General features: G+C 63.3%; 1 protein-coding gene across 5 annotated transcripts; it reads left to right on the top strand.

The window, feature by feature from the left end:
• The first annotated feature begins 91 nt into the window (after positions 1–91).
• Positions 92–6083, top strand: UTP14A (UTP14A small subunit processome component). Of its 5 annotated transcripts, none has more exons than XM_079319133.1 (15): positions 92–329; positions 556–620; positions 773–837; positions 916–1058; positions 1159–1314; positions 2124–2243; positions 2812–2906; positions 3017–3140; positions 3224–3301; positions 3735–4086; positions 4239–4696; positions 4856–5043; positions 5110–5209; positions 5538–5765; positions 5850–6083. In XM_079319133.1, the coding sequence occupies exons 1-15, from the start codon at positions 162–164 to the stop codon at positions 5964–5966; spliced, it is 2457 nt and encodes an 818-aa protein (XP_079175259.1). In that variant the 5' UTR covers positions 92–161; the 3' UTR covers positions 5967–6083. The 5 variants fall into 5 exon arrangements, with proteins under 5 accessions (XP_079175259.1, XP_079175258.1, XP_079175257.1 ...); XM_079319132.1 differs by having other exon boundaries at positions 5538–5783; positions 5868–6083; XM_079319131.1 differs by having other exon boundaries at positions 5538–5783.
• Positions 6084–13903: the final 7820 nt, after the last annotated feature.

Below are 13903 nucleotides of genomic sequence, written 5' to 3'. Positions count from 1 at the left end.
GAGCTGCCCGGCGAACCGGGAGCGCCACGGGGGGCACAGAGCTGTTCCGGAGCCCCCGGGGCACCCCGTCCGCGGCCGGCACGGCGGTGTCCGTGCCCCGATCCCTCCCGGCTCCCCTCCGTCCCCACCGCCTCTCCCGCCCCGCCCGCGGCCCTGCTGTCATGGCAACCCACACGTCACAGGGGCGCGCTTTGCGGCCGCGCGAGAGGGCTCGGCGCGACACTCGGCGGCGCTTTGCGGCAGTACCGGCGTGCGGGGCCATGGCGGAGGAGGAGGATCCGGCAGCGGCGGCGGCGGCGGCCGGGAGCGGCAGCGACAGCGAGGAGGGGGTGAGCGAGGAGGAGAGAACGCGACGGGCTCTACGGTCGGCCCCCACCGCTGTTTTCGGGGCTTCGGGCGCTCTCCTGGCCGGGGTGGGCGCAGCGGAGGGCGGCGTGGCCTGGCCGGGGGTGTCGGGACCGGCCGGGCGGTGCTGTGGGGACACCGGGCGCACGCGGCACTGCGGTTACCGCCGCTGTGCCGGGCCGCTCTGTGACCGCGTGTGCCCTGTGGCAGGAGGATGGCGAGCGGCGGCACCGGCAGCTCCTGGAGGCGATCAGCGCCTTGTCCGGACGGAAACGGTGAGTGGGGGGTGCGGGGGTCCCGCGGGGCGGCTCCGGGGCTCCTGCGGCACAGGAACGGGGCAGGTGGGGTGGTTCCCGTTCCCAAACCCTCCAGGGCACCCGAGGGACACGAGGAACCTTTGCGGTTGTTTTCTGTCCCTCTCCCGCAGGCGGAAGCTGGCGGAGCGCTCGGAGGCCAGCGGGCAGGTGTCCGAGTTCAATGTCACCTGCAAAGGTGAGGCAGGGAGCCGGGAGGGCTGGGGGTCTGGGCAGGGACAGCTTCCTCACCTGGCAGCGTCACACCTGTGCACAGGTGCTGGGGAGAAGCTGGTGCTGTCGGAGCTGCTGCAGCCCATCCACCCCAAATCCACGCTGGGCAGTGTGAGGAAGGAGCTGGCCAGAGTGAAGCGGAGGGCGGCGGTGGAGCTGCCACTGAGCAAAGAGGAGGCCAAGAGGGTGAGTGCAGGGAACCAGGGGGGCTGGGCTGAGCCCCAGGACCCTCCTGCCCCTCCCTGATGGCAGCACCGCCCTCTCTGCCCGCCCTGTTCCCCTGCAGGTGGTGAGGGAGGCCGCCTACGTCACCACCTCGAAGGATGTGGGCAGGTGGCAGCAGGTGGTGCAGCAGAACCGGCGTGCAGAGCAGCTGGTGTTCCCCCTGCGGCAGGACATCGCCACTGTCACCCCCCTGGAGAGGGCCACCTCGGCCTGGAAGGTGCCCAGCGGGGCTGGGGTGGCTCTGGGGATCAGTGGGGCAGGGGGATGGCTCCTGGCCGTGCTGGGGGCAGTGCTGGAGGTGGGGCTGGCACTGGGCAGGTGCCTGCTGAGCTGGGGAAGGTCAGAGCAGCAGTCTGTGTTCCTCACACTGAGCAGGAGTAAATTCCATCTGGGACAAGCCAGGTGAGGTGTGAGCAGAGCATTTAGAGTCTGCTCTGTCCCCTCTCCTCCTTGTAGCCTCTCAGGACCAGGCACGTGGAAGTGTCCCTTGGTGTCCCACAGAGGGAATTTGTTCCCAAATCCTGCATGCCTGGAAACACTCCCTACAAAAGAGGGATGTGATTGGTTTTGAATGCAAGTTCCTGTGGGCTTGTGCTGCTGGAGTAAGCTACTGCCATCCCTGGGAGTTTTCAGATGCCAGGGTGAGGGGAGACAGCCCCTGCTAAGCTCCCACCAAACCTGTCACTCACACTGACCTGCCCAAAGGTCCCTTTCTGTTTTGGGGGGACATGTCATTGCATGGCCTGGAACTCTGCTCCATGCTCCTTGTGTGGTGCCACCTGGTCAGCACTTCTGGCAGCTGGGAGACATTTCTGTAATGTGTGAGGAATTCTGCCTGCCCTCGCCTGGCCAAGGGCTGTGATGTGGCACCTGTGAGTGGGGCTGTGACAACAGTCCCCCAAGTACGGGTCACTTCTCTGGGTCTTCCACAGAGCTACTTGAGGGTAGTGGGAATGGATGGGGACATCCAGGGGAGTGCTGGCCCTTGCAGTTCTCATCCTCTTGCTGTGTCTACTGTCCCAACAGGCCCGAACTCCACTGGAGCAGGAGATCTTTGGCTTGCTCCACAAGACACAGCAGCCCATCACAGACCCACTGCTGACAGCAGAGGAGGTGGCCTCGGTGCAGGCCATGAGCTTGGAGGAGGTGAGGCTTCACCCTGCTGGGCCCTGGCTCTGGGAGCCTCTTCCTTAGCCCCATTCCTCACCCTGTGCTCCGGGTGCCCATCCCATTCTCCCCAAGTCTTGCCTGGTGCTCATCCTCTGCCCCTGCTGCTCACCCTGCCCCTGCTGCTCACCCTGCCCCTGCTGCTCACCCTGCCCCTGCTGCTCACCCTGGTGCTCCCCCTGCCCTGCTGCTCCCACTGCCCTGGTGCTCCCCCTGCCCCTGGTGCTCCCCCTGCCCCTGGTGCTCCCCCTGCCCCTGGTGCTCCCCCTGCCCTGCTGCTCCCCCTGCCCTGCTGCTCCCCCTGCCCCTGCTGCTCACTTTGGTGCTCCCCCTGCCCTGCTGCTCCCCCTGCCCTGCTGCTCCCCCTGTCCCTGCTGCTCCCCCTGTCCCTGCTGCTCCCCCTGTCCCTGCTGCTCCCCCTGTCCCTGCTGCTCCCCCTGTCCCTGTTGCTCCCCCTGTCCCTGTTGCTCCCCCTGTCCCTGTTGCTCCCCCTGTCCCTGCTGCTCCCCCTGTCCCTGTTGCTCACCCTGCCCTGGTGCTCCGGCAGGCGCGGTGCCGCCGGGCAGAGCTGCAGAAGGCGCGGGCAGTGCAGTCCTACTACGAGGCCAAGGCTCGGCGAGCGAAGCGGATCAAGAGCAAGAAGTGAGTCTGAGGCTGTGCTGGGCTGTGCCCCAGCTGGGCTGGGCACGCTGGGAGGGCTGGCCCTGCCTCACCCCTGCCCTGCCCAGCCCCTGAGCCACCCCCTGCCCCAGGTACCACCGTGTGCTCAAGAAGAGCCGGAGGCGCCAGGCCCTGAAGGAGTTTGAGCAGCTGCACAAATCGGACCCTGAGGCTGCCCTGGCACGGCTGGAGGAGCTGGAGCAGCTCAGGATGCAGGTGCTGCCTGAGCACCCCTGCCCACCCCTCGGGAGGGCCCTGCTCCCTGGGGAGCTCTGTGTGTGATGCTTCTCCTCCCCCAGGAGCGGATGAGCCTGAAGCACCAGAACAAGGGGAAATGGGCCCGATCCAGAGCCATTATGGCTAAGTATGACCTTGAGGTGAGATGGAGGCACAGAAGGGTTTGGTGGGTAGGGGCCTTAAAGCTCATCCAGTTTCACTTTCATCCAGGGACACTTGCCATTACACCAAATTGCTCCTACCCCAGCCAACCTGGCCTTGAACATTTCCAGGGATGGGGCAACCACAACTTCTCTGGGCAATCTCTGCCAGGGCCTCCCCACCCTTCCAGGGAAGGATTTCTTCCCAATGTCCCATCTATCCCTGCCTTCTGTCAGTGTGCAGCCATTGCCCCTTGTCTTGTCCCTCCAAGCCATGCTATAAAGGCTCTCTATCTTTTATAACCTATTTATCCCCTGGAATGCCATGACAGGATTCTCAGCGCTGCTTGGGGAAGGGAGGGAGGCTGAGGTGGGCAGGGAAGGTTGCCAGTGTTGTCTGTGCCCTGTGTTTGAGCCCCTCGGTGCCCCCCAGGCCCGCAAGGCCATGCAGGAGCAGCTGGCCAGGAACAAGGAGCTGATGCAGAAGGTGCGGGTGGAGCTGCCCGAGGAGCGGGAGGAGCCGTGTGAGGTGCCCCAGGGGGACACCCCAGCCCTGCCCACACCCACCGGGGCTAATCCCTGGATGCTGGGCAAGCCCAGTGGCCCAGCCCCAGAGCCTGAGGCACAGGAGGGTCCAAGAGATGACACAGTGCCTGGTGCTGTGGAGAACAAGGATGAGATGGAGGAGGAGGAGAAGGAGGAGCTGTCTGAGGAAGAGGCTCTGCTGCAAGACTTCGAGCAGAAGCGACGGGAGCGGAACCCCCAGAGGCACAGTGAGGAGCATGGTGAGGAGCTCGAGGCCCTGAGCTGGGTGGGCTGGCAGTGCTGGGGGGCTGGACTAAGGAAGGGAGATCTAGGGGACAGTTTTTGGCTGGTTTCACACAGCTGTCCTGACTCTCTGCCATGTGGAGTGACCATTTCTACCCTCAACATGTAGGTGCTGATGAGACTGAGGCCAGTGCTGAGCAGCCCAGGGACAGCCCAGTCCCCCCAACCTGTGCTGAGGAGCTGGGGGACAGCCCAGTCTCCCCAGCCTGTGCTGAGAAGCTGGGAGACAACCCAGTCTCCCCAGCCTGTGCTGAGGAGCTGGTGAGCCCAGGGCCAGAGCTGCCCCCTCAGGCCCAGGAGCAGCTCCTGCTCTCAGAGCAGCTGCACCGTGTGCAGACCATGGAGGATGTGGAGAATCTGGCCAAGGAGGAGCCTGTGGAAGAGCAGGAGAAGCTGGTAGCCCCGAGGGCAGGGAAGCGAGCATGGCAGCAGGAGGAAGGCAGAGCTGGGGACAGACAGACTGAGAAAACAGCAGCCAAGAGGAAGATTATCAGCCTGGAGGCTGTGCTGGATGGCAATCCCCAGGAGATGGACTGCCCCAGCCTGCCTGTGGTTCTGGAGGAGGAGGTGAGCAGGACAGGCCTTCGCCATGCTCCCCAGTACCCAAAACACCCATCCAGTAATGCCTAGTAATTTTCACCCCCTTCCCACTCTCCCCAGCACCCACAAAGCCTCTCCCAGTGCCTCCCAGTAACCCCTAACCCCCCGTGCCTGGTCCCTGTGCAGGAGGGCGGCATGGAGCAGCGTGGAGTGATCACAGAGGCCTTTGCTGGGGACGATGTGGTGGCAGATTTCCGCCGGGAGAAGCGCAAGGCGGAGGAGGCGACGAAGCCGCAGCCGCTGAACCTGGTGCTGCCAGGCTGGGGCGAGTGGGGTGGCTCGGGGCTGAAACCCAGCGCCAGGAAGGTCAAGAGGTGAGTGGTTGAGAGCTCAGGGGTGAGCCCAGCCCTGTGCCAGCCCTGACCCCTCACTGCCCACAGGTTCCTGATCAAGGCGCCGCCGGCGCCGCCGCGGAAGGACCGGCACCTGCCCCACGTCATCCTGAGCGAGAAGCGCAACATCCATGCGGCAGCGCATCAGGTGGGCACCCCTGCCCCCCAGGGCAGCTCCAGCTGGGCATGCCTGGGGCATCCCTGTGATCCCTTCCCAAAGCATCCACAGTCCCTGCCTGTATGCTCAGAGCTTGGCTTCCAGCTCAAACAGCTTGGAAATGAAGGGGGAGGGATGTACAGGGCTGCTCCCTTGGAGGTGGTGGTTGTTCCAGCCCTCTTAGCTCTGCTGGCAGCAGAAAGGGAAGCAGAGTGTGAGTGAGTCCTGGACAAGTAGCCCCACAACAGTGGCCATTGGAGGCTGGAAAAGGTGGGCTGGAAGGCTCATCAGGACCGTTACCCCTGCGGTATCCCCACAGGTCAGCGAGCTGCCCTTCCCCTTCGAGCGGCACCAGCAGTTCGAGCAGAGCATGCGGACGCCAGTGGGCCCCACGTGGAACACTCAGCGCGCCTTCCAGAAGCTCACAGCCCCCCGGGTCATCACCCGCAGCGGCCACATCATCCAGCCCATCTCGGCAGAGGACGTCCCCGACACAGCCCCCGGGGGCGGGGCCAGGCTGGGGGGAGAGGCCATGCCAAGGAGGAAGGCTGAGCTCAAGAGGAAGGTTGTGGGGGGAAAGGCTGAGCCCAGGGGGAAAGCTATTGGGGGGAAGGCTGTGCCCAAGGGGAAGGCTGTGCCCAAGGGGAAGGCTGAGCCCAAGGGGAAGGCTGTGCCTGGGAGAAAGGCTGTGGGGGGAAAGCCTGTACCTGGGGAGAAGGCACAGCCCCAGCACCGCAGGGCGAGGTAGCTCTGTGCCTGCAGCCTGGGGGCTTGAACTGGAGCCAGCAGAGGAACCAGGAGCAACTCCTGGTTCTGTCCAGTTCCTTCTACCTCTTTCTCTGCAATAAAACCCAGGGCTGCCCTTCCTGTGCTGTCTGTGTGGCTGCCTTGGCGGTGTCCAGGGCTGGGTTGAGCCAGTGCCCTCCATCCTGTCCTTGGGGTCCATGCAGGGTTGGGTGCTTTGACTGAGTTGAAGGTGAGAGCTCAGTCAAGAGCTCATAGTGGGGCAATGCCTGGGAGCATGGTGAGGGCCTGGAATAGCTGCCAATATCCTGTCCTGTGTCTTTGTCTTTTATATCCCCATTTTTGTACCTATAGAGATTTTTGAATTGTGGCCAAAGGGGCTTTCTCCCCACCTTGTCATGCTGAGCACACCTTGGGGGTGTTTCTCAAGTCCACCTGCACTCTCAGAGTACCTGCTCAGCCCTAATAAACCTGGTCACCTGGAAATGGCTCTGTCAGGTGCTGCTGCTGCTCTGCATGTGCTGGGAGCTGGCTCTGTCCACAGGCAGCCCCCATTCCTGCTGCCCACCTCCAGCCCCAGCTCTGTGCCCAGCCACCCCTCGGAGTGTGACAGTGAAATGCCTCTCAGGGGTTGGTTGGAGCATCCAGCACAAGTGGAGGGATGTGCCGAGCCTTAGGGACTGGGCAGGGATCCCTCCAGACCTCTCCCCCCGCTTACAACTTGGGCTGTGCTTAGTGCCAGTTGCAGAAACACTTCCCGGCCCCGGCGCAGGAGCTGGAGCTGCTGCTGATCCCAGGAAATGTGTCCCTCGTGTCAAGGACGCCTCCTCCCACTTTGGCACCGCTGCCCGCCCCGGGCACGGCGTGTCCCCAGGCAGGGCTGCCCTTGTCCCTCGCAGAGCAGGAACCGGGGGTCGTTGTGAGGGGCCGGGGTATGAACTGTGAACACCCCCGTGCAGCCGCGGGTGTTCGTGACCGCCGCAGGGCTGCGGGCGCTGCCTCTCCCTGGGCTGGGAGGGGACTGGGGGCCCTCGGAGCCGCGGCTTTGCCGGGGAACCCCCCGAGTGTCCGCAGCACCCGGGGCGGGGGGTCAGAGGGCGCTGGGCAGTGACGGGGCCACGGTTGTGTGGCTTGGGAAAAAAAAAAAAAAAAAAAAAAAAAAAAAAAAAAAAAAAAAAAAAAAAAAGGAAAGGAAGCGGAGAGCATTTCCGTGCCGTGACGCCGAGAGCCCCTCGCGAGCTGGTGGCCCCAGCACAGCCTCTGCCATGGGAAACCTTCGCTCCGGGCATGTCGTGAAGGGCAGGGGGTGTTTGTTTGTTTTAGCAAAGGCCGAAGAGCCCTGAGCAAGGGGAGGCAGCGTCCCCTGCCAGCCCCTGCAGCTGCCCGCAGCCCCCAGAGTCCCCCAGCCCCGGGAGATCCCTGCGGCACCGCTGTCCCTGTCCCTCTGCCGGGGCCCTCCCTCGCCTGCCCCGGCCAATGGCTCTGCCTTCCTCCTCCCCAGCCCGGACAGTGTTTGGCTGGACACGATGGGCTGTCCCAGCAGCCAGCCCACCTCCTCCGCTCCAGCCCCGGGATGCTCGGGGTACCCGGGCTGGGAACGGTCCGGGGGGGCTGTCACAGCAGAGCTTGGGATGCGGGGTTCGGGGTTCGCAATGCGAGATTCGGGATCCTGTCCTGCTGTTTGCCTCTGTAGTGAGAGAGAACACCCATACGCCTTCAGTCCCCGAGTTTGGCCCACCCCACGGCCAAGGATGCTGCTGCCGTGCGTGGCGTCCCCTCTGTCCCTGAGGAGGGGGCACTGCCCTGCCCCAGCCTGAACCGGGACCTCCCCAGCTCCGTCATGATGCTCCCCTCCAGGGCCGGGAAGATGGTGACACCAGAGCAATCCCCAGGCGCAGATCCTGCAGAGCAGCGAGGCCGGCAGGTCTAGCACCAGTTCAGAGCTGGGGCAAGCAGGTCTGCATTGCATCACAGATCCCCGTGTGGATCCCTCACACAGAGCTGCTGGGTCTGGCAGCCTGAGTGTGGGTGATGCTCAGCGTGGGAGGGAACAGCTGTAGCTACACATCTGGATCTGCCTCATCCTGTGAGGAACGGCAGCACTGGGCTGAACTGGCTTGAACTGGGGCTTCCAGTATCCAGAGATGCTTCAGAAATAAACGGGGACAGCATTAGCACGAGCTGCTGGCTTGTGTAGGAGGGACCCTGGTGCGGGGGGACACTGGTGCTGACATCCCGGCCCCTGCAGGCTCCTGCCACAGCAGAGGCTCCTCTGGAGCCCCCGATCGTGGCAGTGCGTGTCCGCCCGACTTCTCTGCAGAAATTGATTTACTGGGCACGGGAGCTTGGGGTTTTTCAATTAATAACCCACTTCAGGTCTGCCGCAGGAAAGGGGCATGCCAGGGATGTCCACTGGCAGCTCCCAGGGCGGCGGGAAGGGGCGAGAGCCCTTTGAGAGCGGACAGAAACAGCCCGGGGAGCCTGGCACGGCCGCGGGCCGGGGTGGCTCCCTGCAGGGACTTCCCCGGCCTGATGGTCGCTGTCCCCGTGACAGCAGGGCCGGCCGCAGGCTGCGAGCCGAGGAGAACCGGGACAAAGCGCTGTTGTCGCCGGCCGGCGCGGTGGCCGCGGGAGCCGCGGCGCGGCGGAGCGAGCGCGGAGCCCTCCCTCGGCCGCGTCCCCCGAGAGCCGCCAGCGGCTGCGGTTGCTCTTACTGGCCTACTTTCCTACTGGGCTACGTCAAAGCCGGGCTTACGGAGCCGGGAGCCGCGGCGAGGGCGGCCGAGCCGCTCCCGGTGCCAGCGGGGAGCGGGGGCTAATCCGGGCCCGGGGCCGCCCCGCCTGGCTGGCACATGGGCGGTGGGCAACGGGCAGGGCTGGGGGCGGGCACGGCCACCGCCGGGACCCCCGGGCACGGAGCCACCGGGAGCGAGGGCCGCTCCAACCCGGGGAGCTGCCGGTGCAGCCCGGCTCCTGCACTCGGCGTCCCGGGAGGCCGGTGGGAGCGGGATGGAGTAAAAAGCGGATTTTAAATCAACAAACAAAAGGCTTTTGGTCGCTGTTTTTTGGGGGTAGAGGATTTTTTTGTTTTGTTTCTTTTTTTGTTATTCTTTTTTAATGCAGGCTATAAATAACCTGTAAAATAATTTGTCTGGGCTCTTTCTGCAGCTGAAATGTTGTCCCTCTGGCTTCCCAAGCTCAGGATGTGAGTGCGATTACTGGGTCTGCTTTGGAGCACCCTGGCTGGGTCCCTGGAGTCCTGTACCTTTGCTTGTTGGGATCGGGGAATTTCCATGTCCTGAACACCTCCAGCCCCCATGGGCTGGACATGGTCCTCCCCAGAATGGGCCTGATCTCCACTCCCTGGGGTGGGAGAGGGGCTGAGCACCCGACCGGAGGGAGGCGAGAGGCTCAGCCTGGCACAGTTCGGGACGAACAGTGCAGGGGAGGCAAGTCCGGGGTTGGAACACCGGCTCAGAAATGCTCTCCCCAGCCTGTCCCGTGCCGGGGACAGGGGTGGACCCCGCTCCTCGAGTCTCCCCAGCATCCATCGCCCCGCAGCAGGGGCGCGCTCACACCCCGCTCCTCCCGCAGCGGTACCCGGTGCCCGGCGCATCCCGGCCGCATCCGGGCGCCGCAGCGGTTTCCGTGGAGATGGCATCTCCCAAGCCCGCACCGCCCGAGCCGGGGGTTTCCATGGAGATGCCGTATCCAGCACGGCACAACCTGAGCCAGAGATTCTGCCGAGATGCTGTAGTCGGGACCCTCGCCCCGCAGCGTGGCCATTCCCGGGAACGGGGGTGGCCGGGGCCCTCGGCGGCTCGGGGGTGCCTGTGGTGTCACCCACCGCTCCTCACAGCAGCTCGGTGACAGCGCTGTGACACCGATACCTGCGGCTCTGAACATCCTGGGGGAGCTGTAGCCAGCCCTGTCACCCTCCAGAGTGGGAACCCCCTCGCCCGGGCTGTGCTGTCACATTCAGGGTCTCCAAGAGATGGCGGGTCCCTGCCTGTCCCCAGCTGCCTGGAAAGGGAAGGGGGAAATCCCCGTGTCCCCCGATTACTTTGTCCCAGCTGCCACCCTGCCGCTCCCACAGTGACACGTCAGGGTGGGATGTCAATGACAGCAGGTGGGAAGCAGTGCTGCCCTCCTGCACCAGGGGATCAGGTACCAAGCCCCGAACCAGCTCCATCCCAGAGCTGGGGGACACCTGGTCGAGTTCCAGCCCAGCCAACACACCAAAAACCTCCCGGGGGGGACATGAAAGGGCCCCAAAGGGCAGAGCTGAGGCCAAGGCAAGGGTGAGCAGAGGCAGATGTACTCCTGACAGGCAGCTGTGTGTGTATGTGCCCTGGCCAGTGTTATCACAGCAGCTCCGTTTGAGCACAGCTGCCGCAGAGGTGGCACCTTCCGTTCTGCACACGGCAGAACTCTGGCAAACCCCAACTCCTGCTGCAGAGACAAGGGGAAGCACGGGAACGCCCATGGGACACACGCTGTGACACACTCCTGCCCTCTCAGCACCTGCGGGAGATGTGGGGTTCATCCCCCGTGTCCCTCCCCTGCCTCAGCCCCATCCATGCTCCTGCCCCACCTCTGCTCCCAGCTGGACCTTCCTTGGCCACCCTTGTCCTGGCCAAGCCTGGGCCACCTGGAGCCTCCATGGGGGCTCCTCAGCTGGCAGAGCAGCAGCAGCAGGGAGCCTGGGGGTGATGCCTGAGGCTGGGCATTGCTGGCCATTCCAGCCTCCAGCTCCTGGGGGGCTCCAAGCCCCCACACAGCCTGGCCACTGCCGGGACTGCAAGCAGCACTAGCAGCGTCCCCAGGCACAGGCTGTCAGATGCAGCACTGCGGCCAGAGCCCAGCTCTTTGTCTGCTGGTGCAATTAGGAGCCCCCGATGGCTACCGAGGCTGGACTGGGAAGCTCAGGGCTGGGGGACGGACACTAAAGGAGCTGCAATCTGGCACAGCAGCATGGGAGAGGGGCAGGCCCTGTTCTGCCACAGCCAGCTGCTCTCCAGAGCCTTGTGCTGCATGAAAAGGGCTGGAGTGTGACCAGGGCTCCAAGTGGGCACCCCTTTCACCCCTGCAGGGCTCCTCACCTGCTTTCTGGGGCTCCCCTGGCACCCCAACCTCTGCTCACCCACTGTATCCTCCTCCCCTCCATCACTCTGCCCTTGCCCTAGCTGCCAGCCCTTCCCTTGGCTCCCAGGCACAACGTGGTTCCTCCCTGCCTTGTCCTGGTGATCCCACATTCCCACCCATCAGGGCCTCTCCTGGGATGTGGAGGAGGAGGGCAGCAGAGACAGCGTGTGCCTGCTGCTCCTGTCTGTGCTGCTCACCAGGGGCAATGCAGAGTTCTCCAGCCAGTGAGGAGGCCTGGAGCGGGTGAGGAGGATCCCAAACTCCCTTGGATGGTCCAAGAGGAAGCCACCCAAAATCTCAATCCATGAAATTCCCTCCCTGAGGCAGGAGCAGCCTTGTTTTGGCCCCAGCAGCTGGGTTCAGAATGTCAGCCTGTGAGCTCATGGCAGATCCAGTTTCTCACGCAGGAGGTGGGACTGTCCCATGTCCCTCCTGAGCTCGTGTCCCCTGGGGAGCAGGGGAAGAGGGGCTGCTCAGCAGGACAGCAGCCTGGCCTGTCATGTGCCCTGTAGGACTCGTGGCCTCCCTGCCCTGTCCCCAGCTGCCAGCAGGGAGGACAAGGCAGCCACTCTGACATTGTCACCTTCTCTCAGCACTGCCACCCATGCTGCCAGTGATTGCTATCAGAGTGGGGACAGCCCATGAATTGTGGGAGGATGAGGGCTGTGGTGACAGGTGACACCTCTCTACAGTGTCACCGCACCAGCCAAACCCAGGGGAGCTCTGCCCACCTCAGAGGAAGCAGCACAGAGGATCCTTCTTCAGGAAAGTCCCAAGAAACCCAGTGAGAAACCTCCAGACCCCACAGAAATGGACACCCCACTCCTCCCAATGGGACACCCATCCCCTGACTCCCCAGCCACTGTCCCACCTTCCCAGAGAGAGCTGAGGAGTCCAAGGCAGAACCAGCCCTGGACATGGAGGTGACATGGAGCAAATGAGGCATCACCTCATCCCTCTTCTTCTGGTGCCAGGAACTACAAGCCACCTTTGCTGCCACCAGTTGCCACCACCCTGCCAGAGGAGAAGGCTCCATGATCCCAGCTCATCCTGAGACACCTGCCAGCCTGGCTGCTCAATGTGACTCCCAAAAGGGTCAGGGTCTCCCCACAGCAGCCTGGCAGGAGCAGAGTGTGCCATACCCAGCTGGGTGTGTTAGCAACACGTTCTGGTTTCTGGTCAGGGAGGGGGCAATGATGTGGATTCTGGCCAAAAAAACAGCAGGGAGAGGATAAATAAATAAAAAAGGCGCAAAATGGAGCAGTAATCACAAAAGCAGCAGCAACAGTACTTCAGGCCAGGTCAGAGCTGAGATCTCAGACTCTGGTGGCCCAGGGGAGCAGAGCAGGCAGGGACACACAGCTCAGGGCTCTCAGAGTGGGTGACCCCACATTCTGGGTGCCCTTGGACCTGTAGAGCTCAGCAGGAGTCCCGCTACCCAGGAAGGAGGGGTGGAGGTGAGCCCACAGCTGGGGCTGCCCACGGCTGGGGGTCGTGGGGGACGTGTCCCAGCATGGAGGGGAGGTGAGGGAGCCCCTGCTCCCCCTGCAGCTCAAGGCCCAGCTTGATTCCCTTGAGGAATTCCCGATGAGGGTTCCTTATCGCATTTGCACTGCGACAGATCATTCCCATTGGCATTTCTGCTGTTAGCCCATGACTGGTACCTGATTAGCTCCAGTCCCTGATGGAAAATGCCCCTTATTCCCCAGACTTTCCCATTTCCCTGGAACACAAGAGCTGCAGAATTTTTCACCGCCACCTTTTTAAAGTTCTTTGGTGGAAATTATCTCATCCTGGAGATTTTAAAGATTCTAATGAAATGGGCAGGAGCAGCAGCACGTCAGAGGATGCAATGGTGGGATGCAGAGCTCTCCCAGTCTGCACCATGCAACTCTGGGTGCAATTCCTGCAGGGAATGGGGTGAGGCAGCTGCAGCATGAGGCTGTTACCCAAACTATCTGTTTTTAATTGCACCAGGATGCAAATAAGGCAGGTCTTTATTAACCTGGGGGTCATGTGCCTGTCTCAGGCTGTGCCAGCCTGGCTTCCTGACCACTACCCAGCCTGAAATGCCTCTTGGAGCACCTCTTTTACCCACAGTCTAGCTGGAGGCAACAGTGGGAAAAGGCTCAATATAAAGTGGAGAAGTGGAGTAATTCCCCTCTGCAGGAAGAGCTTCCTCCCTCACGGCCTTCCTCGGTGGAGCCCCTGGCTCTGTACCTTCCCACGGTTCTGGCAGCCCCACGTTTCACCCTGCCACCCGTCACAGTGCTGGCTACAATTCCCGAATCACACCCCCACAGGCTCAGCACTCTTCTGCCCACGGACCCCTGCCCCAAACCGCTCTCCAAGCCCCCACACCCCCAAAAGGGGGACGGGACGTCTACTGCCCCAGGTTTCTGTGGCCTTTTCTGCAAAAAACAGAGCTCGATCTCAGTGTAAGATGTTTTTTCCTCTTCTTAGGCACTGTAAAGGTTTGGGGCTGAGGCTGCGGAGGGCTCTCCCGGCAGGTGACACCAAGGTGTGGCTACCAACCCAGATGTGCCATCTGGGGGTGGCCACACCCTGGAGCCCGTGCCCACCTCCCGGAGGCCCCGGCCACGGCAGCGCCGAACTAAGAAGAGACTTCGCCATGGGATGGAGTAAACCGGGAATGCAAGTGGGTCCTGAGGGGGTGAGGGCAGCACGGACCCCGCGGAGATCTCCACCGGAGCCCACGGGGGTCCGAGCAGCACGCACTGGCGCGGAACGGTGACACCGCCAGCCCCCGCGGGATCGCGGGCCGCGGTCCCCGCA

The sequence above is a fragment of the Erithacus rubecula genome, assembly GCF_903797595.1.
Source record: "Erithacus rubecula genome assembly, chromosome: 15".
Classification (NCBI taxonomy): Eukaryota; Metazoa; Chordata; class Aves; order Passeriformes; family Muscicapidae; genus Erithacus; species Erithacus rubecula.
Note: the sequence above shows the minus strand (reverse complement) of the source record. Positions and strands in the feature narration are given on the sequence as shown.